The sequence below is a fragment of the Pelophylax lessonae genome (assembly GCF_965119305.1).
Source record: "Pelophylax lessonae genome assembly, chromosome: 12".
Classification (NCBI taxonomy): Eukaryota; Metazoa; Chordata; class Amphibia; order Anura; family Ranidae; genus Pelophylax; species Pelophylax lessonae.
In genome coordinates, this window is record NC_138779.1 from 59,714,435 (window position 1) to 59,740,976 (window position 26,542).

General features: G+C 44.5%; 1 protein-coding gene across 1 annotated transcript in view; it reads right to left on the reverse strand.

Annotated features, from left to right (window-relative positions):
• Nucleotides 1-1,515: 1,515 nt before the first annotated feature.
• Nucleotides 1,516-26,542, reverse strand: part of LOC309568576 (interleukin-18-like) — a 30,278-nt gene continuing 5,251 nt past the window's right edge. Inside the window, exons 2-4 of the mRNA XM_082274282.1 lie at nucleotides 19,794-19,934; nucleotides 9,391-9,530; nucleotides 1,516-1,746 (exon numbers count right to left, since the gene is read on the reverse strand). Coding sequence (XP_082130408.1) covers nucleotides 1,528-1,746; nucleotides 9,391-9,530; nucleotides 19,794-19,934 — 500 coding nt within the window. The 3' untranslated portion in view covers nucleotides 1,516-1,527. The remainder of the gene's footprint in view (nucleotides 1,747-9,390; nucleotides 9,531-19,793; nucleotides 19,935-26,542) is intronic.

Sequence of the window (26,542 nt, forward strand, 5' to 3'; positions counted from 1 at the left end):
GAGGATAACCCAAAAGGTGGGAATTTCTTTAACCAGTTCTGGACTGGAAGGATTTTCCCCCTGAACCACTTGCCGACTGCCTAACGACGATTTACGTCGGCAGTCAGCCCCTCACAGGCAAAGTGACGTAGGTCTACGTCGCTAGCCTGTAAGGGTCTAGGGAGCGAGCGCGCGCCGCCGGAGGCACGCTCCCGCGTGGTCACGGACCCCCCCGCGCGTGTGACCGGCGGACCCGATGTCCGCCGGTCACTCTGCGATCGCCGCTGTAGAGGGAGAAAGTCAGGCGGCTAGTGTAAACTGTTTTATTTATTCACCTGATTTTATAATACATGGATACATGTGCAAGATCAATCTTCAAAAATCAATGAACCTGTTCATAATAAAAAAAAAAAAACCTTTAAAAGTACTGGAGGCAAGCGGTAGTGTTTTTTTTAACAAAAAAAATGTATTTTTAACAAAATTTGGAATGTAGAGGCAGTTTGTATCGTAAGCCTCAAATATTTTATATTCCCTTCAAAAATCCAGCTGAACATCATATGCTAGACACAGGAAATACAGATCACTTTACAGTCTCAGAGCTAATAAAAACATATTCTGAAATGCACAACTTTAACACCAGGTCAAAAAAAGGTTTCGGCAAGGTGAATAAAATTTCCAAAAATATCCTTTTATATCCACAGGGACCCCAGACCTCACTTTCCATATAAAAACATCTACTGTGTCAATTATTATGTAAACCCTTGCCTTGTAAAACAACCTATACAGTTTAAAATAGAAATAAAAGGCAAAACCTTTGTGTATACATAAAAAAAAAATCATAATTACATTTTCCAAATTTTAATAGGTGATCGCATTCCTTCTGTTCTCAGCTGCACAGTGAACTTAGAGAGCTGGGGGAGGAGAAACAGCAGTACATTGATTTTCCCAGTGAATGGGCTGTGCAGGAAAGGGGGGGGGGGCAGATAGCACAAGTCTGATCCTTGGAGTTCTCAGCATAGCTAGAGAATTTACTATTGTGTGTTCTGCTTAGTGTGGTCAGTTTTTAATAAGAAGGATTAGATCCTCTGTAAACCTGTTTGGTAGATTTCCCCTCACTTCCTTTACTGGTAAAAATATCTCTACTGAAGAAATAAAGTAAATAGAAAACTCACAAGGGGACACTGAGAACAAAAAAATACAAAAATTGTAGGTTTTAGCTTTTCTCCAATCTATTATAATGTGTCTTTACTACTGTAGTGTCCTGGTTCAAGAGATGTCCTCTCACTTGTTACTAGGACAAGAAGTGAGGAGAAAGGTCCCCATCAGGGTGACAGAAAGAAGTCAACTCATTTCTAACTTTTCCCCATCCTTTTTCCGCAGCAAACCAACATTTTGGCTAGAGTTCCACATACCATAATAAAGAATTAGTAGGAGCCCTATCAGCTTATTAGTAATTCTCATATCTATCCGCCAAAACCAAGACAAGGCCTATGAGAGATTTCATTGATAAGCTCTTGGTGGTTCATACTCCTGGCACATTGTCAGACATCACACAAAAGTAAACCTAATTGTTTCATCAAGTTTATCGGCAGGCAGGTGTTTCAGAACCAGCTTCTTATTACAGTCGTCTGCACTGAAACCAAGGTAAAAATTTTGTTTGAGTGATGATTCAAAGCGGTACGATTTTGGGTGCTCATCGCAAAATACTTTTTGATAGAAGATAATCTCACTCTGCTGCCCTTGTATATCCTGAGGAAGGTCACGTTGCTGAAATAAGTGAAACAAAAGGGTATTAATAGATAGGCAAAAAATACTCCTCTGAATGAATCAGGGTGTCTTTTATGATATTATATATATATATATATATATATATATATATATATACAGTATCTCACAAAAGTGAGTACACCCCTCACATTTTTGTAAATATTATATTCTACCTTTTCATGTGACAACACTGAAGAAATGACACTTTGCTACAATGTAAAGTAGTGAGTGTACAGCTTGTATAACAATGTAAATTTGCTGTCCCCTCAAAATAACTCAACACACAGCCGTTAATGTCTATACCGCTGGCAACAAAAATGAGTACACCCTTAAGTGAAAATGTCCAAATTGGGCCCAAAGTGTCAATATTTTGTGTGGCCACCATTATTTTCCAGCACTGCCTTAACCCTCTTGGACATGAAGTTCACCAGAGCTTCGCAGATTGCCACTGGAGTCCTCTTCCACTTCTCCTTTATGACATCACAGAGCTGGTGGATGTTAGAGACCTTGCGCTCCTTCTGTTTGAGGATGCCCCACAGATGCTCAATAGGGTTTAGGTCTGGAGACATGCTTGGCCAGTCCATCACCTTTACCCTCAGCTTCTTTAGCAAGGCAGTGGTCATCTTTGAGGTGTGTCGTTATCATGTTGGAATACTGCCTACATCCCAGTCTCCGAAGGGAGGGGATCATGCTCTGCTTCGGTATGTCACAGTATTCATGGTTCCTTCAATGAACTGTAGCTCCCCAGTGCCAGCAGCACTCATGCAGCCCCAGACCATGACACTCCCACCACCATGCTTGACTGTAGGCAAGACACACTTGTCTTTGTACTCCTCACCTGGTTGCCACCACACAGGCTTGACACCATCTGAACCTAATAAGTTTATCTTGGTCTCATCAGACCACAGAACATGGTTCCAGTAATCCATGTCCTTAGTCTACTTGTCTTCAGCAAAATGTTTGCGGGCTTTCTTGTGCATCATCTTTAGAAGAGACTTCCTTCTGGGATGACAGCTATGCAGACCAATTTGATGCAGTGTGCGGCATATGGTCTGAGCACTGAGAGGCTGACCCCCCACCCCTTCAACCTCTGCAGCAATGCTGGCAGCACTCATACCTCTATTTCCCAAAGACAACCTCTGGATATGATGCTGAGCACATACACTCAACTCCTTTGGTCGACCATGGCGAGGCCTGTTCTGAGTGGAACCTGTCCTATTAAACCACTGTATGGTCTTGGCCACCGTGCTGGAGCTCAGTTGGCAATCTTCTTATAGCCTAGGCCATCTTTATTTAGAGCAACAATTCTTTTTTTTTTCAGATCCCCACAGAGTTCTTTGCCATGAGGTGCCATGTTGAACTTCCAATGACCAGTATGAGAGAGTGAGAGCGATAACACCAAATTTAACACACCTGCTTCCCATTCGCACCTGAGACCTTATAACACTAATGAGTCACATGACACCGGGGAGGGAAAATGGCTAGTTGGGCCCAATTTGGACATTTTCACTTAGAGGTGTACTTACTTTTGTTGCTAGGGTTTAGACAATAATGGCTGTGTGTTGAGTTATTTTGAGGGGACAGCAAATTTACACTGTTATACAAGCTGTACACTCACTACTTTACATTGTAGCAAAGTGTCATTTCTTCAGTGTTGTCACATGAAAAGATATAATAAAATATTTACAAAAATTTGAGGGGTGTACTCACTTTTGTGAGATACTGTATATATTTGTACATTGCACATATATTTGTGTTGCTTGTGAGTTAAAGTGGTTGCAAAGGCTCAAGGTTTTTTTTACCTTCATGCAGTCTACCCGATTCCCATAACGATTCAGCAATGTGCTTGAGGGCAGTGGTCCCTTTCTCCTCATTGGCTGAGACAGCAGCAGGAGCCATTGGCTCTCACTGCTGTCAATCACAGCCAGTGAGCCAATGAGGAGAGAGCGGCAAAGGGGGGGGGGGCGAGACCAAGTCGCATTCCGTGTGTGAATGGACACACAAAGTAGCAGCCCGGGAGCGAGCTTGCTCAGGTGCCCCCATAGCAAGCTTTTTGCTATGGGGGTATTTGGCAGAAGGAAGGGGCCAGGAGCGCCAAGGGGGACCCGAGAAGAGGAGGATCAGGGCTGCTCTGTGCAAAACCATGTTTTTGATATTTAAAAAGAAAATCTGCTTACTAAACCCAGGAGCCTGCATTCACTATAACTGGTCTCCCACAGTACACAGAACATGGAAACGCAATTATTTTAATAAATATAAACTGCTAAATACCCTTTCTCATCAGCAGTATATATCAGCAGTCTTGTGATTTCTATCAGTGTCCAGCTGAGCACTGGTTAAAGCTTGTAGGAGGAGTTTTCATTCTCCTCCTCCTGTCCTATTAGACTGCATCACTCCTGACCCTTTTTTTGGATAGTACTGATTGGTCCTGTGTCGATCACATGCATCCTCACAAAAAAAAAAAACTTTCTAAGCAATACACATCATACTGAGCATGTGCAGAGTGTCCCCAATGCTCTGTTTTATTAGGATGTGGTTTGGGCACAGTGGAAGAAGGTGAGGATCAGAGAAGACAGGACAAAACAGTTACTGTTGTGGGTTTAGTAACACTTTGATATCACTCAAAAAATGAATTTTCGAATATGTGGTTTAGAACTTGTCATGGGATTATGATCTGTACACAGATTTTCGCACACACCCAAGGCCACAGAAATTCACTGTCCATAATTAGTCAGGAACTGCACACTTGCTTTAAAGTGTATGTCCATCCAAATCATTTTTTTCTTAGTTTTAGATTGAGTTTAGATTGAGCGAGGAAGGGTTAGACCCCCCTGTCAGGTTTTTACTGCTAGCCACGGCTCTGTTAGAGAGATTTCCTCTAACCTCTTGTTTTGCTGACAACAGAACAGACTTTTATCTTTCAGGCTGTGTTGAAGATTTTTCCTCACTTCCTGTCTAGTTAAACTCTTGTCCTCAGGACAGGAAATCAATGTAAATCTCTCTAACGGAGCCACAGAAAGCAGTAAACCCAACAGGGTAAATAACCCTTTCCAGCTCTATACAAAATAAGTAAAAAACCCCCAAAAAACATTGACATATAGTATATTCAAACTAGGGATTGACCGATATCGTTTTTTTAGCACCGATACCGATATTTTGGTCACAACGTATCGGTATCGGCCAATATGGGCCGATATTTTGTACATTTAAAGTTTTGAACATGAACATGTTAATTTTTGTTTAATGCTTAATGGCTGGCTGGCACCCTGTGGTGGGTGGCTGGCTGGCACCCTGTGGTGGGTGGCTGGCTGGCTGGCATCCTGTGGTGGGTGTCTGGCTGTCTGGCACCCTGTGGTGGGTGGGTGGCTGGCTTGCTGGCACCCTGTGGTGGGTGGCTGGCTGTCTGGCACCCTGTGGTGGGTGCCTGGCTGTCTGGCCCCCTGTGGTGGGTGGCTGGCACCCTGTGGTGGGTGGCTGGCTGGCATCCTGTGGTGGGTGGCTGGTCGGCTGGCACCCTGTGGTAGGTGGCTGGCTGGCACAGGGGCTGTGGGTGGATGGTACAGGGCCTGTGGGTGGCTGGCTGTCTGTCTGGCACCCTGTCTGTGGGTGGCTGTCTGGCACCCTGTGGTGGGTGGCTGGCTGTTTGGCACCCTGTGGTGGGTGGCTGGCTGTTTGGCACCCTGTGGTGGGTGGCTGGCTGGCACAGGGGCTGTGGGTGGCTGGCTGGTACAGGGCCTGTGGGTGGCTGGCTGGTACAGGGCCTGTGGGTGGCTGGCTGGCTGGTACAGTGCCTGTGGCTTGCTTGCTATTACAGGGCCTGTGGGTGGCTGGCTGGCTGGTACAGTGCCTGTGGCTTGCTTGCTATTACAGGGCCTGTGGGTGGCTGGCTGGCTGGTACAGGGCCTGTGGGTGGCTCGCTGGTACAGTCCTGTGGCTGGCTGGTACAGGGCCTGTGGATGTGGGTGGCTGGCTGGCACCGGGCTGCTGTGGGTGGGTGTATGGCTGTGATACACTCCCGCGAGGGAGAAGGCAGAATGACGTCACAAAAATATATCGGCAATATCGGCCAGTTCAGGGAAAGTGCATATCAGCAGCCGATAATCGGTCTATCCCTAATTCAAACCCAAGAACAGAAATGTAATGTAATAATTCTTATCCATCCTATGGTGGTCACATTAGTTCAGTTTTTTTAGTTCATTGTTGAGGTTAAGAACATATTTTTTGCAAATTCTTTATTTATAAGAAAGGGAATTACAGATCAAGAAAATTAGTACCTGACATGTAACACATATACAGTATCCCAGCGAAAGAGCAAGCAAGCAGGTTGACAAGTACATAATGACATAAATGCAAATGTTTCAAGTAGAATTAAGATACCAGACGTTGACAATACAAGACTGAATGGGGTCATGACCTTGGATTCCAGACATTGGTGTGCATTCCCCAAAATGTTCACATTTAAGAGAGAAACCCCCTGGCTAAGGACTCTTTTAACAAGCACGGAAAATACTATTGATCTTGCAAGACATGCAGTATCTTTGTCAACTGTCTGTGAGCTGAATCCAAAACAAAAAACAATTGTATCTTTTCTGTATTTCTTATACTAATCCCATATCCCCTTATGTAATGAAGATGACAAAAGACAGACATGCTTTATGTGCAGCCTGGGATATATCCCTCCATTTATATGGTGAAGGAGTGAGCGTAGCCACCCGTGGACAGGAAGCATGCTATTTGTACGATTACCAGAAAAAATAAATGAAAAGAAGCCTGAAAAAATAATAAAACTAATGCGGGCACCTCATCAAAGGACTAGATGGCTGCAAATTACTACATTTTTGTATTTGGGTTTATATATGGTTTAAACCAACTCTACGGCTAAAATAAAAATGTAACTAATGCTGACCATACACTAGCCGAAAAATCGTTCGAAAATCTGTCATTTGGTCCGTTCGTTCGTTTGTTCGTCCAGTTAATGGGCACAAATAGAAAATCGATTTTAACTTTTCAGAGCCGAAAAATCGAAGGAACAGTTTGGAAAATTCTGCCGAACGAACGATAATTTGAAAGGTTAATGTGTTTCTCAATGTGTTTCTCACCCGAACTGTTTGCACTAGGCATATGTGACAAAATGAATGAAAAACTGATTCATTTTTGTACATTGAACGATTTATCGTTCGAAATTCGGTCATTACTTGATGGCACAAACGTCTGCTCTCATGGCCGATTTTTCATTTTTCGAAAATGAGTTTGAACATTTTTTGGCTAGTGTATGGCCAGCATAAATCTCTTCCCTGCAAAGAAGATAGTAAATCATCCTTGCATTAAGAGGAATCTCTACTCCAAGAATCTTCAAAATCTGGCACACTTCAAGATGTGTAATATCACTGACCCCCCCATGAGGTCAGTGGTTAGGTTTAATTTACATTGTCCCCTCTATTTTGTATGTGGGTGATTGCACTAGTAATTATTTTAATAAAAAAATCCAAGTACCTTTTTCATAATCGATATACAGCTGTCACATGACCCAGATCTTTCCCAGCCTGTCTGCAGGGAAACATAAGCAGGAGGAGCTTCTAGTCCTCTGCTGCTGGTCACGTGTTCAAAAAAAAAAAACAGCCTTTGGAAAACAGAGTAAAAATAAAAAAATATTATTAATATACTGTTTTAAATTTGCATACAAATATATATTTGAAATCAAATATTTATTATTTTGTGGAAATAACATGGTGTTGGTGGATTTCTGCCAGTCACACCCCTCCAGTCTGTGTGTTAGAATAAGAGGGAGATGAAGCCTCCATTACTCTACATATAATATCCCGCCCTTATTGTGTTTAGCTGGTTAGTGGACATGGAGAAGGAAGGGAGTGGGCTGTCATTTACCACTGTGTATACACCCACATGTATGACTCTATAGTCACATTGGCTGCTCAGATGTGATAGGGAGGCAATGCTCAGCATAGAAACTTGCTGAAATCTGAGCATGTGCAGAGTTGCCACCACGGCTGCAAAATCCCTAGCTGAATTGTGGACATGGACAGAAGGTGGAAATAGAGAACAGCAGGATCAACCAGGTTTTTTTTTTCGGAATACAGAAAATAATCTCATAGTGACTGAGTGAGTATGAACAGGATCTAATACAGTATTTATTGATAGCTTTTTATGAAGTGGGTTTCATGACACCAAAAAGAGGAGAAGGGTAGGTATTTTCCAAAGCATCACATCCTTAAATTAATTCTAAACATTACTGCCTGGCGATCTATGTGTTGGAGAAGGTGCTGAGGCTTAGGAAAGAGAACTCTTTTGGTTGTCCTGAGAATGTCTTTATGGGAGACCATGAGGAGTAAAATTCAATGACCATAATTGGGGCACCCTTTTAAGGAGATATCAGCTACTGCTATTAAAACTATTTGCTTTTTGGTGTCTTGGTTGTTAGCTGGGTGCAGGTTAAGACCTTTTAAGTACCTAGGGTTTCAATCCCAAGACAGGTAATCCAACCACTGGGTTGCACCCTTATGTTCCAGTACAACCCTATGCTCTCCTCCGGGGTATTCCAGTAACATGGGTTTCCATTTGTCTGCAATATTATGTCCATAATTGCAGTGAGCACCTCCAATTGATCTACTATGTCTCCCTTTCTCCTGAAGAAGCGGTTACTTTTGCAAAATGTGTAGAGAAACACAAAAGTTCTCCCTTTTGGATACCCTCTTGTTCTTGCGAGATTATTTAGAAAAATACACTCTTAAAGTAACTGATCATTATATGGGTTTCCAGGGAGATTTATCTGTATGAGGCAATGAGATATACATTCCTGCTATGGAAAAGAGTGAAATAAAAATGTTTACTTTTCTAGGCTCCATGCACACTACCGTTTTTTATATTCTTCTCCTAGACGGTGAAGCTCAAAAAATGCTAATAGTCTAATGTAGTAGTGTAGTGTACGTAGTAGTTCATTACATTTTAGTATACTGTATGTTCACATCAGTCCCTACCCTCAAGGTGCTTACAATCTAAGGTTTCTATCTTACATATATAAATAAATACAATATGGACAATTTAGACATGAGCTAGTTAACCTACTAGCACATCTTTTGGAGTGTGGGAGTAAACCAGGGTTCCTGGAGAAAACCCACACAACCCCAGAAAGAACATTCAAGCTCCATGAACATAGTGTCCTAGTTGGGATTCCAACCAGGAACCCCAGTGACTGAAAGGTAGACATGCTAACCACCAATCCACTGTGCTGACCTTCATAAGGGCTTAAAGTCTACAGAAGGGACAAGGGATTAATGTCCATGAACGAGACAAGGGCTTAAGGTGTATGGAATGGGACATCCAGTCGAAGCTTGTGTATGGCCGAAATTAGGACAGTCTAGAGGTCCTTCGGTAAAGGTCACCATCAACCTGAGAAATACGACTCCAAGTTTTATGAACTCCCTACTATACAAACTGTGTTGAGCAGATCCACATCACTTGATTATCAGGTTAATTCATATCAAATTGTTGTCAGTCATTTTGAGAAAAGTATTCAATAATGTACATTAGAAAATATATTACATCTATATCTGATATCATATGAAATGTACTCTAAGAAGTGACAGGTGTCCTCTTTTAGTGGATAGATCATTCTTGCAACATACTTACGGTAAAAGTAATAGAGGAATCACTGTTAACGCTCAAAACATAGTTTTTATTATTCTGTTGGAAAGTGATGGCCACTGCCAGTCCTCTAGGATGGCAAGGAAGTTCTTTGTACGTTTTTATTAAGAATATTGGTTGGCCACCTGAAAAAAATACAACAGATAATTATTATTATAATATGGCAATTATGAGCTTTTGATGAGGTGTGCCAGATTTGGATTTCACTTGCCACATTTTATCAATGGTTAGAAAACTAAAATTTTTGTTTATCATCATACTCAAAGATTTTCCAACCTTATAGCAACTAGACACCGAAAGATCCCTCTTCTGTAATTAAAAGGAAGCAGGCCCTAGTGTGTATGCCCCTTATCTGTACATTGGCATTGTGAGATATTTCTGATAAGTTTCAGAACAACCTGCTGAAATCTATGTTTAATATTAGAACATTCTATATCTGAATGAATGCATTTAGCTTTTGGTAAAACAATGTTATTAGTGAATCATACCAATTGTATCACTTTAAAAGAAGACCCAATAGTTCATAGTTTAATTAGACACAGTTTAAAGTTTAAAAAATAGGAACAAGGAGGGGCAGGGGGACTTTTAAAGGGGATACCGTCATTAGACCAATAATCAAAGTACATATGGGGTAAAAAACAATCTTTATTGGAAGAAACCATCATCATATATAGAAGAGATTGCTGTATTAAAAAACATAGATACTGTATTGCAAATATTGTAGGTAGCATGCACAGAAACCCAAGGGGTAACATAGGTTTGATGTAGTGATGAACGTTGATGCCCATACACTGGCCCAACATGTTTCGCGGGTGACCGCTTCTTCAGGGGCATATACACAGATAAGGGACATCACAGATGCTACCAGAACAAGAATGAAAAAGAACATGATGAGTGGAACAAAATATCACACAAAACATAATACATGCAGTACACGAGTATTCATTTGAGATGTAGGGGTCAAAAGGAGAGGCTCATATGAGGCCATAACACCCACCTGCAACCAGACCAATCCCAAAACCTAGAGGACAGACCAGGGATCGCAATTAGGGTAGATGTCCCCCCAGGCGGACATGGGAGCGGTCCAAACCTAAACGAGGCTAGGTAGTAAGGGTCACGATGTTGGCGTGATTGTTCACTATAAAACAAGGTAGGATAAGGAAGAAATTGAATATGTAGAATATCTATATTGATCCTCAAAGTATATGGAAGATTATAAGTATGGGTAAAGAAAAAGGGGGTATATATGGGAAACAATCTTACTGAAAGGTATGTATGTATACATCCCATAATCCATCCAGATGAGAGGGCTACGGGTGGCTAATGGAAGAGCCTATGCTGGTAAGTAGGAGGGGGGGGGGATCAAAAATATATAATCCAATATCCCTAATCGGGTGTAAGAACAACAAAGGTTACCATATAAGGTGAATGTTAATTAAAAATGAACAAGGAGTGACACCCAAAGTGTGAGGGAAGAACCTAAATAATGTGGAAGATAATATGGGGAACCATAGTGAACACCATATGTGTATAATAAATACACCTGTACATACACGTGTATATACCATAAGTGTGATGAGATATGTTGAGTGATTTAGAAGTGAGAAAGGTGAGAAAATGGTGGTTGTAGGGAATCTACAACTTAAAGAAAAAATCTTACACCCGATTAGGGATATTGGATTATATATTTTTGATCCCCCCCCTCCTACTTACCAGCATAGGCTCTTCCATTAGCCACCCCGTAGCCCTCTCATCTGGATGGATTATGGGATGTATACATACATACCTTTCAGTAAGATTGTTTCCCATATATACCCCCTTTTTCTTTACCCATACTTATAATCTTCCATATACTTTGAGGATCAATATAGATATTCTACATATTCAATTTCTTCCTTATCCTACCTTGTTTTATAGTGAACAATCACGCCACCATCGTGACCCTTACTACCTAGCCTCGTTTAGGTTTGGACCGCTCCCATGTCCGCCTGGGGGGACATCTACCCTAATTGCGATCCCTGGTCTGTCCTCTAGGTTTTGGGATTGGTCTGGTTGCAGGTGGGTGTTATGGCCTCATGTGAGCCTCTCCTTTTGACCCCTACATCTCAAATGAATACTCGTGTACTGCATGTATTATGTTTTGTGTGATATTTTGTTCCACTCATCATGTTCTTTTTCATTCTTGTTCTGGTAGCATCTGTGATGTCCCTTATCTGTGTATATGCCCCTGAAGAAGCGGTCACCCGCGAAACATGTTGGGCCAGTGTATGGGCATCAACGTTCATCACTACATCAAACCTATGTTACCCCTTGGGTTTCTATGCATGCTACCTACAATATTTGCAATACAGTATCTATGTTTTTTAATACAGCAATCTCTTCTATATATGATGATGGTTTCTTCCAATAAAGATTGTTTTTTACCCCATATGTACTTTGATTATTGGTCTAATGACGGTATCCCCTTTAAAAGTCCCCCTGCCCCTCCTTGTTCCTATTTTTTAATGAATTTTGGGACGTGGATACCTTTACTTTAATATCCATCTAGGATATATATTTCTGTTTTGGAGCTTGTCTTTCTTTTATCATATGTTTGGGTGGATAACACACCCGGGGCCCTTTCCATTTTTGACAGCTCTACCAAACCTGCATAATAATAATCATTTATATATATATATCAATTTATGTTTGATTACTCTATTTTTTTTTTGTGCAATTATGGATCTGCTGGGTTGAGTCTGGTAGACTCCATGGCCCATATTCTATTCCTCCCTCCCTCCCTTGTCCATTCTCCCACGCCCCCATCCCCTTCCCCTTTTCCCCTTTGATCCATTATTCACTTCAATCGGCTAGATCAAGACCCTTACCAGGTTAGTCTATCTAGCTATAGAATTTAGGACTTAATGTCCCAAATATACATCTATATAGTCATTATGATTTATTGGATGTCCTTTATTTATATAACCACTTAATTTACATATTTTCTATTTATTAAATATTTATTGTTTATTTTATATTCTAGTGCAATGTCATATGTATATTTGTTATTTTGTAAATGTTTGTGGTCACTAGGGGGAGCCCCTTGGCAAACCCATTCCCCACCATGTCCATCCCAACCCTTATAGGACATGACCTTTTCCATCATGAACCTCCAATTGATTGGAGGTGGCAGGATCGTATTGGGTGCTCCCCATTGGCGGGCATGCGACGCCCCTCTGGGACTGCTTCCCCACAAGGGTTGTGCGTCCCTGAGTTGGATACCAACTCATCTCCCTCTGTTCGTGGACACATATGGCCGCAATCGGCCCTTTGCCCGCCCATTGGCTGACGATGTGTTGCTACCAACTATGCGCCTGCGCTCCTTTCCCGGCGCATGAGACATGCGTTGGGTACCACGCATGCGCATTCGGTGCGTCGGCCCCGGACACAGCATAGTTACACGGCTCTCAACAGAAGCCGTGTCAGCTGTGTTTGGGGTGGAGCTGTTCTCCTTATAGGCACTATTTCTCTCATTCCAGTCCATATGGCCACGGGATACCTTGCTGCTTGGATTGCCAGGTATTCACCTACATTGGTCATCAATATTTATTCTACCACAACCATCTAGCATTTTCCCTATGCTATTATGATTATCCCTAATATTTATCGCACTGATGTTTTATACCTTTCTCACTCCCTCTGTCTGCACACTGTTATTTATTATTATTTATTATTTTTTGTTCTTTCACTGGTTCGGTTTGGTTTATATTCCCACCTTGGTATCTATTCATGTTAGCACATTATGCCACTAATTACACGGCTCTCAACAGAAGCCGTGTCAGCTGTGTTTGGGGTGGAGCTGTTCTCCTTATAGGCACCATTTCTTTCCATTCCAGTCCATACGGCTACAGGATACCTTGCTGCTTGGATTGCCAGGTAATCACCTACATTGGCTGTTATTATTCATTCTACCACAACTATCTAGCATTTTCCCTATGCTATTATGATTATTACTAATTATTTATCGCACTGGTGTTTCTCACTCTTCTCACTCCCCTTATCTGCACACTGTTATTTAGTTTATTTTATTTATTTATTTATTTTTTTTATAATTTTTTTTATTTATTTATTTTTTGATTTTTCACTGGTTCGGTTTGGTTCATATTCTCACCTTGGTATCTATTCATGCCAGCACATTATGCCATAAATCTATGGCGGTGTTGGTTGTCACTTGCATTTTTTTCATCTCCACTATTAGTTTTCCCTCACTTTTTCTTCAAGTTGTAGATTCCCTACAACCACCATTTTCTCACCTTTCTTACTTCTAAATCACTCAACATATCTCATCACACTTATGGTATATACACGTGTATGTACAGGTGTATTTATTATACACATATGGTGTTCACTATGGTTCCCCATATTATCTTCCACATTATTTAGGTTCTTCCCTCACACTTTGGTGTCACTCCTTGTTCATTTTTAATTAACATCCACCTTATATGGTAACCTTTGTTTTTCTTACACCCGATTAGGGATATTGGATTATATATTTTTGATCCCCCCCTCCTACTTACCAGCATAGGCTCTTCCATTAGCCACCCCGTAGCCCTCTCATCTGGATGGATTATGGGATGTATACATACATACCTTTCGGTAAGATTGTTTCCCATATATACCCCCTTTTTCTTTACCCATACTTATAATCTTCCATATACTTTGAGGATCAATATAGATATTCTACATATTCGATTTCTTCCTTATCCTACCTTGTTTTATAGTGAACAATCACGCCACCATCGTGACCCTTACTACCTAGCCTCGTTTAGGTTTGGACCGCTCCCATGTCCGCCTGGGGGGACATCTACCCTAATTGCGATCCCTGGTCTGTCCTCTAGGTTTTGGGATTGGTCTGGTTGCAGGTGGGTGTTATGGCCTCATGTGAGCCTCTCCTTTTGACCCCTACATCTCAAATGAATACTCGTGTACTGCATGTATTATGTTTTGTGTGATATTTTGTTCCACTCATCATGTTCTTTTTCATTCTTGTTCTGGTAGCATCTGTGATGTCCCTTATCTGTGTATATGCCCCTGAAGAAGCGGTCACCCGCGAAACATTTTGGGCCAGTGTATGGGTATCAACGTTCATCACTACATCAAACCTATGTTACCCCTTGGGTTTCTGTGCAATATTTGCAATACAGTATCTATGTTTTTTAATACAGCAATCTCTTCTATATATGATGATGGTTTCTTCCAATAAAGATTGTTTTTTACCCCATATGTACTTTGATTATTGGTCTAATGACGGTATCCCCTTTAAAAGTCCCCCTGCCCCTCCTTGTTCCTATTTTTTAATGAATTTTGGGACGTGGATACCTTTACTTCAATATCCATCTAGGATATATATTTCTGTTTTGGAGCTTGTCTATCTTTTATCACAGTTTAAAGTTTAATGGTGTACATGAGCCTCACCATTACAGTTTTCATTCTGGTTAAATCAGTTGGCTAACTCCCCTACCCTGGAGAGTCCAAGGTTACTTTGGCTTTTAAAATGACCCTCTGTCCTTTGGAAGCTTTGCACCATAATTCCTTCTTAGACATATTCTGAGCCAAATTTGTGCATAGCTAATATGGGGCATAGCCTAAGGCAGCAGGACTGCCAGGTCCTGCACTAAGCCACAACCATATCAGGTTCATGCTTGTTAGTAACGCATTACAATGTATAATAAAGACTACCACCATTTACACCAGTGCAGTTTAGATGCAGCTCCTCATTGCTGCTGTCTTTACACAGTGGATTGTGGAAGTACATTATACCTTAATGTTGTTCCTATATATTCATACTCCATGTTAACAATTGCACCTGTCATTTTGTAAAAAAAAAAAAATCAAGTAGAGGAATATGGTACAGAAGACAGGGCATGCCTTTATTTTGTCATCAAAGGAAAGTAAACTGTCATAGTTAAACTCTTCTTTGGTAAATAGAAACTAGAGACAGCCAGACAAGTAGCATTTTTGGAGGATTTCAGCAATGCCAACCTCTGTATTTCTTTTATTGCATGTTTCCTTTAACCACTTGCCGACCAGTCACATTGACTGTACTGCGGCAAAGTGGTTCGTTATCGTCCAGCGACGTAGACCGCTGGACTCCTCCCCCCTGTAGGCGGCGCTCGCGCGCCGCCGGAGGCGCGCTCCCGCTGTTTTCAGTCACAGCGGGAGTCGGGCCAGGGGAGGAGCGGCGGTGATCGCCGCTGCTCTTCCCCGATCGTCGGGGAATCGAGTGTGGAGATCCGCCCGCTTGTGTAAACAGAGCGGGCGGATCTCCTAAGTGACAGGCAGGGACAGATAGCATGGTTCAGCATAGCTGAACATGCGATCTGTCCCTGACTCACTCAGTCACCTCCCCCCACACACGTTAGTAAGCACCAGGCATACATTAACCCCTCCCTCGGCAATAAAATTAACCCCTTCCCTGCCAGTGTCATTTTTACAGTAACAGTGCATATATATAGCACTGATTACTGCAGTAATGTCACTGGTAACCCCAAAAGTGTCAAAAATGTCAGTCAAGGGTCCGATCTGTCCGCCGCAATGTCGCAGTCACACAAAAAGATCGCAGATCGCCGCCATTACGCGTTAAAAAAACACCAACAATTACAGAAATCTTTCCCTTAGTTAGTAAATGCAATAACTTTTGCGCAAACCAATCAAAATACGCTTATTGTGATTTTTTTTTTACCAAACATAGGTAGCAGAAAACAAATTGGCCAAAAATTTTAAAAAAATTCGATTTTTACATTTTGGGGGGGGGGGGGGGGGGGGGGAATTTCATATAAAAAAATGTTAAAAATATTGTTATTTTTTCAAAATAAACGCTCTTTTTTTGTTTATAGCGCAAAAAGTAAAAATTGCACAGGTGATTAAATACCACCAAAAGAAAGCTCTGTTTGTGGGAAAAAAAGGACATAAATTTCGTTTGGGTACAGCGTCGCACGACCGCGCAATTGTCAGTTAAAGTCGCACAGCGCCGAATCGCAAAAAGTGGCCTGGACGTAAGACAGCAAAATCCTCCGGCGGTGGTTAAAGAGGAAGTAAACGCTTCCTTTTTTTTTTTTTTTTTAGTTTTTTTTCTTCCCTGCAAAGTCAATGCATAATGTGCTAGAATGCATGGCATGTGACACTTACCTCCAAATGAAGCCCTGCATCCATCTTCTGCTGTCCTTCTGTTCTTCTGCTGTCCTCCTTCCTGGTCTGCGGACTCCAGCTATGTTTCTTGCCGGGAGCCGCGTGATGCCACTCCCACGCATGTGCGCGGGAGCTGCCTGTCAAGAAACAGGGCTCTGAAGAAACAGCACGGTTGGCCGTTTCTTCAGAGTGCATGCGCCGATGACGTTATTGGCTGCATGAAATGTAAATCTCCTAAACGGTGCAAGTTCAGGAGATATTTACAATACCTATAGGTAAAAGTTCTAAAAGTGGGTTTACAACCTCTTTAACAGCACTTTTCCCTCTAGTGTCCCCTGAAGAGGCATGAAATGCATTGGGAAGGAAGTAAACGTTGACGTCACATAGAGTTGCACAATTCTGGATAAAATGAGTGTAACATAAATGTCAGAGTAGGGTAGCTCTGCATTAGCGAGATATGAAGTGATCTGTAGAAATAGTATAATTGTAGATGTAGTGTCATTTTGGGTTATTAAGAATTGTAGTCAGAGGCGGCTCTAGGCTTTGTGAGGCCTAAGGCAAAACTTGGACATGAGGCCCCACTCACGCCCATAATTGGAAAAATAATTCAAGCGATAAAAATTAACTGTATAAATTGCATATATTAAGAGCCTTAACCTTTGTACTATGAATTCACAGTTTCTAGAATTTTCTCTAACCAATTCTTCTTTAATCAAAGATCATTTAACATCGGGTATGTATGTATATATATGTTTGCTCTTACATCACAATCCCCAGCATTTCCCTATAGGTCATAATTCCCTGAGTCCCTCCTTACATCAGAGTTCAGTGTCCCCCCTTACATAAGAGTTCTCCTTTAAATCAGATTCCCCCCAGCATCTCCTTCTTACATCAGAGTCCACAGAATTCCTCTTTACATTAGAGTCCCCCTCTTAAATCAAATTTCACAGAGCCCCCTTTACATCAGAGTCTCCAGAGTTTCCCCCTTACACTGTAAGAGGGAACTCTGAAGACTCTGATGTAAGAGGAGTTCTGGGAACCCTGATTTAGGAGGAATGTTGGGGACTCTGAAGTAAGGGGAGTTCTGGGAACCCCGATTTAAGGCAGAATGCTGGAGACTCTGATGTAAGGAGAGTTCTGGGAACCCTGATTTGAGGGGGAAAGCTGGGGACTCTGGTGTAAAAGGGAACTCTGTGGTCACCAAAGCTCCCCCTTGCATCAGAGTTTCCAGAAACCCCCTTACACTTCCCTTCCTCAGTTCGCCACAGTCTAGGGCACGACATGTCCCACTGCGGAAGGCTGCCATACCTGAGTCCCCACAGAGGGCACTGTAAATTCCAGTATAGTGCACTGCCATTCCTCCCTGAGGAATGGAAGCCTGCTATGCTTGGACTTGTACTGCTCTCTGTAGGGGACTGAGGAACTACTGCCTACTATGCTAAGACTTGTAGTACCCTCTGTGGGGACTAAGGCATGGCAGCCTGCTATTCTGGAACTTGTAGTGCCCTCTGTGAGGGACTGACGATTCCTCAGTCCTCCACATTCTAGGGCACTATAAGTCCCAGCATAGTGGACTGTCATTCCTCAGTCCCTCACAGCTGGGGGGAAAAACAACAGACTTAAACATCTAAAGGACAACTCCAACCAAAACTACCAGGGACCCTCTCCCCCAGCCACCCAGGGGCTCTCTCCTTCTCCTCCAGCTACCCAGGGGACCTTTCCTTCTTTTCCTCCAGCCACCCAGGGGCCCTCTCCTTCTACCCCAGCCACCCAGGGGCCCTCTCCTTCTACCCCAGCCACCCAGGGGCCCTCTCCTTCTACCCCAGCCACCCAGGGGCCATCTCCTTCTCCCCAAGCCACCCAGGGGCCATCTCCTTCTCCCCCAGCCACCCAGGGGCCATCTCCTTCTCCCCCAGCCACCCAGGGTCCATCTCCTTCTTCCCCAGCCACCCAGGGGCCCTCTCCTTCTCCCTCAGCCACCCAGGGGCCCTCTCCTTCTCCCTCAGCCACCCAGGGGCCCTCTCCTTCTCCTTCAGCCACCCAAGGGCCCTCTCCTCCCTTAGCCACCCAGGGGTCCTCTCCTTCAGCCTCCCAGGGGCCCTCTCCTTCTCTTCCAGCCACCCTCTCCTCCCCCAGCCAGCTAGGGCCTTCTTCTCCTCCTCCTCCACCAACCATTCTAAGACTCTTACAACTTCCCTTGGGCTACTCACCCCCTTTGCGTAGTAGACACCACAAATCTATGACTGCAGAGTGACAATTCGGGGCCTGGTTACCTGTATGTTCCTGGGCAAGGGCAGAGCTCTCCTCCCAGAGCAACAACCGATGATAGCAGAGTGAGCTGACCGGGCAGTCACTTCCTACTGATGCAGGTACATGTCCACCGATTCCTCCACATCTTAGGATTACATGATCAGAGGGCCAATCTCCAGGCAGAGAAGGCAGGGTAAGTGTCAGCGGACAACAGACACCCGGCAGCCGCAGTGAAGGGGCTGCAGCACACTGCTGCAACTTTTATATCCGAGGATTTAAAATAATCTTTTACTTGGGAGATTTCCCTGACTGCGCCCTTCTAAATGTTGTCGCTCCGCCACTGGCCGTGAGGCCCCTGTAGGTGCGAGGCCTTAGGCGACCGCCTAATTAGAGAGCCGCCTATGATTGTAGTATTTAGTATCAGTCATACACATATGTCCTGTTATTAGCATCTGAAAGGGACAGGACCATTCTCTAGGATAGAGTTGACACCTACATGGCAATAAAAGTCTCTAATGCAAGGAAACAAAATTGTCACCTTCTTGGAGCCTCGAAAAAAGAAATTGTCACCTTCCTGAGGCCTCAAAGGAAACTGCTAGACATCTTGGCTACGAGGGGACAAGGAGAGGCTCCAAATGGTCTGCAAGCTCTGGTTGGTATCATCAGATCTAAGGAATGTATTTTATCTCTCATAAAAGTTAAAATATTAGTGGCAGAGAGATGAAAATTCCTTCTTATTGCTCACGTGTTGGGCTACAAGTACATGTAAATCTGTATTTGTAGAGTGTGTAGAATCCTACAGAAATGCACAAAACCGTTATATGGCGCCTGATTACAGCAGGCAGGCAGTGTTTGGTACTGTCGCGATCAGACCGATGCGCTTGATATACAAATATGTGTGTGTCCTAAAGGGGAAACTGTCACTTTGCCTATTCATGGCAAGGCAACAGTAGAAGTAAAGTAATGCTTACCGTCAGTTTTATCTTCAGTTCCACACGATTGAAAAGCTGCAAAGCATTCCTCCGGATAAGGAATTAATGTTTCATTGAAGATATTTTGAAAAATACAAGGAATTCTTTTACTGGATCCACACTTAAAGGCATCCACTTCATCTGTAAGCACCAAATAATTTACTGTCAATGTCATAAATATATTATAGATCACCTGAGGCTTTGAAAGCAAAACTGATGTCACAGAAATAGATCTGCAGTCAGACATTATACTAACAATCTTTTTTTTTTTAACCTTTTCGATGCCATACCCGTTTCGATGCCATACCCGTTTTTGCGTTTTTTTGCAAACATTCCCGTTTAAAAATGGGATTTTTGACTTACCGTAAAATCCATTTCTCTGATTTTTATTGCCGGACACAGCTCCTAATATTCTTAACCATTGGGTTATACTGCTCCTTACAGCAGTAGGAAACTAGGCAGAAAAAAATGTCTGGCTATGCCTATGGGCAGTCCCAGGGGGTATACTCCCCTTCTCCGCTATAGGTACTCAGATTTGTTACAAGCAGTGTCAGGGAAAATACAACTCCACAGAGGGGTGGGTGTCTGTCAATGGTAAGTCAAAAATCTCATTTTCTCTTTTTCGTTCATTGACGGACACAGCTCCTGATATTCTTGAGCTTTTGGAGCGATTCCCAGTGTGTTAGGCATTTAGAGAATCTCAGAAGGTTGTTTGTTGACTTATGCCAGTCTTGAAGATCCATTGTGAAATGGAGGTTACGTTCCCAATGTTCCATGCTTGTGGTTTTCCCCTGACTCTCGGATGTTATTACGTTTTATAGATGCCGTAAATCCTGTTTGTGGGGTGAGAGGGGTTCTCAAACCCTATTAGAAAATCTTTGGGGACAGTAGAGGATGACTGTGTGATGGATTGCAGGATATGTCTGATCCTCAGCTCCTGATATTCTTAAAGTGTAGTTCCAGCCTCAAAACGAAAATTTGACATCTGCTTGCTCTAAGTAAGCTGAAAAAGAATTGGATAATCACGATTTTTTTTTTTGCTTTACTTACCTTGTTTTTGAAGAAAATACACTTACCTTCCTTCCACTTCCTGCCTCGGCGGCCGCGACCCGCGCCATGTCTTCCTGCTTGCATTGACTCCTGGGAGCCTGTCATCGCTCCTAGGAGTCAATGCGCCTGCACCAGCCCTGCTCGTCACTTCCGGGGCAGGCGGGTCATTCTCTGCTAAACAGCTTCTGGGCATGCCCAGAAGCTGTGCAGGGATGACGCGCCTTCACCGGAAGTGACGAGCAGGGCCGGTCCAGGGCATTCTGAGACTCCGACGTCACCGAAGAGGACACCAAAGAGGACGCTCCGGCTTCAGCTGTCCACACCTGAGATGGAAGCGCTGGACAAGACATTTTCAAGGTAAGTATTTCTTCTAAAAGGTAAGTGAACCCGGGGACAGTTCAGAGGCTATCATTGCTGAAATGCAATAGCCCTGACTGTCCCGGGGGTATTTTTATCGAAAAAAAAATTTTGAGGACGGAACTCCGCTTTAAATATTGGGACGTCCCAAAGCAGTATTAAACATGAGATGCGGGAACAACAAAAAATTCCCATGGCTAAAAACCGTAGCCAACCAGGCAAAAGGGACTCAACCAAAACAACTGGAGCCCACCTGAAAAAAAACAATACACCCCCAAAGAGGAACAGGTCCTCTAAACTGCAGCCTGCAAAACATTGCGGCTAAAAGATCTGCAGATGCCAACGCATCCACTTTATAGAAATCTGTGAAAGTGTGCACCGATGACCAGGTGGCCACCTTGCAAATCTGCGTCACTGACGCCTGATGACAGAAGGCCCAGGAGGCACTGAGGAAGCGGACAACCCTGTCCGGGACCGACCTGTAAGTACAAATAGGGAGTCCGACTTCCTAAAAGAATCCATAGCTTCCAGGTACACCCTAATTGCCCGACCCACATCCAAGGCATGCAAGGCAATTCCCTTAGGATATTTTGGCCTGGGACACAGGGAAGGTAACCGCACTCGGAAGAAAATGAAGATGGAAGTGTTTTATTTCCCGTACACTTGAAAATGAACAAATAATGCTTCACATAGACACGGGACAGGTAAACGCATTTCACGATTCCACAGATCGCTTATTCATTACCAATGTGAACCACCAAGTAAGGTGAACGACAGGATAACGCTGCCAGTCAACACAATGTCTTCATTCCCACCTTCTCAGACAGTGTAAATAGGGGAATCTCCCAAGGAATCTCAAAGGTAAACTTCTGAAGGACCGAAAGCACCAAATTGAGGCCCCAAGGTGGCAACGGAGACCACACTGGAGGAACCAAATGGCAAACACCCTGAAGAAAGGTACGCACCAGAGAGTGTGTGGCCAAGGGATGTTGAAAGAAGACCACCAAAGCCGACACCGGCCTTTGATGGTACTCAAGGCCAATTTCTGTTCAACCCCCTGTGAAGGAATGTCAAGATCCGAGCCACCGAGAAGGAGCGAGGGTGAACCCCAAGGTACGGTGGTAGATCTTCCTAGAAGTAGATTTCTTGCTTTTATCAGCGTTGGAATCATTGATTCAGACCAACCCTTATCCCTCAGTACCTGGCTTTCAACAGCCAATCCATCAAAGCCAGCGACTGTAAAGCAGGGTGGAAGATTGCCCTTGGGATAGCAGTTCCTCCCTAAGAGGAAGCTTCTAAAGAACGTCGGTGACCAGCCGCACCAGATCGGTGTACCAAGCCCGGTGAGGCCAGTCCAGGGCCACTAAGATGACCGGAATCCCTTCTGCCTCAATCCTGCGTAGAAGTCTTGGCAGAAGTTTGAGAAGAGGGAAGGAGTAAATCAGGCGATACTGATCCCACGGGGCCACCAGCGTGTCTGTGGCGTCTGCCAGATGATCCTGTGACTGTGCCATGAACCTCTGCACCTTTCTGTTGAGCTGAGACACCAACAGATCCACCTCAGGGGTACTCCCCTGGAGACACAGCTGATGAAAAACCTCGGGATGAAGAGACCATTCCCCCTGGTCCAACGCCTGCCGACTGAGGTAATCCGCCTGCCAGTTTTTCACATCAGGAATGTGTGCGGCGAAAAGGGCTGGAACAAATGTTCTGCCCACCTGAGAATGCCGGCTACCTCCAGATCCACCAGGACACTTCTTGTGCCCCCTTGGTGATTGACATAAGCCACGGCTGTGGCATTGTCTGATTGAATGCGCACTGGACATCCTTGGAGATGATCCGTCCAATGTTCCAGGCACAGTCTGATTGCTCAGAGCTCCAGGATATTGATCGGTAGCCTGGACTTTTCCAGGTTTCAGACCCCCTGAGCAGAATTTCTGTCGTGAATGCCTCCCCACCCCAACAGGCTGGCATCTGTGGTGACCAATGTGTCACAAGTTAGCCTATTGTTTTGTCTGTATATTCTTACCTCCTTGCTGCAGTGCTTCTGTCTTGCCTCCCTTCACATGTGGTGTTTGGGCTTCTCTGTTCGGCGTCGCCCTGCTCCACTGTGGGTTATATCCTGTTCCTGTCAATTACTTCCTGGGTCACCTCCCTGTATGCTTCCCTATATATACACATGCTCAGTGCACTGCTCCTTGCTTGAGCAACATCGCTGCTCACATCCGTGTATCCCTTGGCTATTGTATCTGATCTCCTGTGTACCGACCCGGCTTAGTTTCTCCGTCTATGTTCGTCTGCTGCCTGTCCTGACCTTGGCTTGTCTCTTGGATCTCCTTATAGTCTCCTGTTTACCCTGCACATGCCAGCGGTCTCCACATCCTCAGCTGGGCCTACCTGGGGGCCGCAACCTGGTTCCAGTCTGCTGCAAGTCCATCCCCACCATCAGGGGCCCTGGTGAAGAAGCAGGCTCGGGCTTAGACTCCGCGCCCTGGGGAATCCTGAGCTGGGTATCTATAAGGGCTCACTACCACAGACTCGTTGACACAATGTCCAATACAAGGGGAGGAAGGATTTGCCCTGCAGGAGCTTCGGAGAACGAAGCCCCCAGATCAGGGACCCTTTTGCAACCCGGCTCAGCTGGATTTGGATGTCTAGACACTGCGGAGTCCTGTTCCATTTGATCAGAATCTCCCTTTCCGGGACCTCATATGGAACCATGAAAATGACCATCTGCTGGACAGCAGGAGGCGAATTGCAGCCTGCAGTTTCTGGAGTTAGTCCAGAGGAAGGAGTACTCTGGCTAGGGCCAAGTCCAGAGTCAGACCCAGATAGTCTAGTTTCATGGAAGGAACCAGGGCAGACTTCTGAAGATTCAGAATCCAGTTGAACTTCAATATGGAGATCTCCAGGTATTCCACCAGCACAGTAGGAGATTCTGCTTGCAGAAGAAGGTAGTTCAAGTAGCCCAGGACTGCGATCCCCTGCTGACATAACACTGCTAGAACTGGGGCCAAAACTTTCATGAAGACCCGAGGAGCGGAGGCGAGACCAAAGGGTAATGCCACAAACTGATATTGCTCCATTCCCACGGCAAAGCTGAGGAAGCGATGGTAACCGACACATATTAGAATGTGAAGGTAAGCGTCCTTGATGTCAATAGAGACAAGACAATCCCCCCTGATGCAGGGAAGCCACCACCTTGCGAGCAGACACCATTTTGAACTTCTGCACCTGCACAAGCAGTTATGCACCTTGAGGTCCAGGATTGGCTTCCTTTCTTGGGACTGTAAACAAGTTTGAGTAAAACCCCTGAAAACGTTTCGAAGTCGGAACCAGGACATTCACCCCTTGAAAGGTCTTGCACCGCCCTAAAGAGAGCCTGTAAGTGGACAGGGGACAGTCGCACATTGGAAGGAAAGAACTTTTTCGGAGGGTAGGAACGAAACTCGATCTTGTAGCCGGATCATATGACTTTGTGGACCATTTTGTCTTTTACCGGGGAAGTCCACAGGTCCAGGAACCAGCGAAGACATCCCCCCACCCCAGATATGGGTAAGGGCGCACCTTCAAGCTGAAGGGGCCTTGTCCTCAGGTCTGGAGAAGCCCGCTCTTGACTTGCCAGACCAAGTTTGCTTGGATCCTCCAGAAGAATCCCTGAAGGGCTTCGATACCCTTGTCAGTTGACCCAGAGGGATGAAAAAAAGCCAGTGAAGGAGGGTCCACAACTACAACGAGGGTCCTTGCCCTTAGTAGCCTGTGGAAGAAGGGTACTCTTCCCCCCCTGTGAGACCTTTAATGATGTCACCCAGGGTAGTACCAAACAGGCAATCTCCTTAAACGGGATCAGTCAAGGCCTTTTTAGAAGTCTGGTCCACAGACCAGCATTTTGAGCCAAAAGACACGCCGGAGGACCACTGTCGAAACAGAGAGCCGAGCCACTAGGGGAGCCGCATCCAAAGGCATTACAGATAAATTCAGCTCTTGGACCAGTTGGTCCGCCAGCTTAGCAAAGGCGGGGGGGTTCTGTAACAAAAGAAATGGCAGCAAGAAAGCTAGCAAAAAAAAAAAACTGTTTCTCTGATCTGCTTGACTGGGTAGGAAGGTGAACTTGGATATATGAAGTGTTGCCGTTAGAGTTTTGATCACTGGAACTTCCGGACATTTGGCTGTGGCCGTGACTTCCCCCCTATTTGGCTGTGATGGAATACCACCCTTTCAAATTGATTAAGCGGGGCCCCGACTTGGAATAGGGTGAAGGATATATACCTATACACACACATATGAGAACAGATATGAACTTCAGATGCTATGTATGATTACTAAGTTTATCGTTATTATTATCCTGCGTTCTGCCATAATCTGCCACCTCCTGAGTCATTAAAAAGGAAATACCGGTCTGTCATGGTCTCTCTGGCCCTGAGGAAGCCTTGAGCGAAACGCGTCGGCTTGCTGGGGACCTACATTGACCGCGTTCCATATGAGACCTACTCATCATCCTACACAGGCTCTGGTTTCTCCCTATTGGGATGTATTTCTACCTTAATGACTCCTATTAGCTGTTTTTTTATATACAATTTCTTTATGTATTTTGTCCTTGCCAACATGCGCTTGATTCCCCATGTTTTTTACTTGTTAACTAATAAAATGTAAATTGTTTTATATATATATATTGGTTGGCCCCAGTGCCGAACCAGCCAGGGTGTACATATTGCGGGCCACAGCCCCTGCCTTCCTGTCAGCCATGAACATCAGTTGCAGAAGTGGAGGAATCCTCCTCACTATCTGAGGATTCAAGGTGCGTGGTCGCAAACCCATGCAGGGTGACCCACATCCACAGCGGTCGAATTTGATTCAGGATCTGAGGGGACAGATGAGGCAGGGGAAGGCGGGGGGTGCTTTTTTGCCAGGCCGTCACCCAAAAGCCAACTCTACCCATGACACAAAGGACTTCAGGACCGCAGTCAGTGCGCCAATGGATGGTAGGGACTCAGAGGGCTCCACGGCATCAGAGAGGGGATCAGGTGGGGAGATGTGCTCTAAAAGACTCCATGAGTCATCAGGGGGATCCCACAAAAAAAGTGTAAAAAACACTACTAAGGGACACCCCCACCACTCTGGCAGCACACCCAGTTGCCAGTCACAGAGCCCCAATCAATCCTCAGCAGAGAAGGAGAGGACCCCACCAGACTCACCACCCCACAGAAACCAGGCACTGCAGCCACCAGGAGAATCTGCATTGCATGCACGGCGATCAGGAACGGAAAGGATTCAGGAGTCAGCACCAGGGGATGAGGAGGGGATCCCACCACCAAAATCACCGCCCGTAAGGTAAGGCTCCA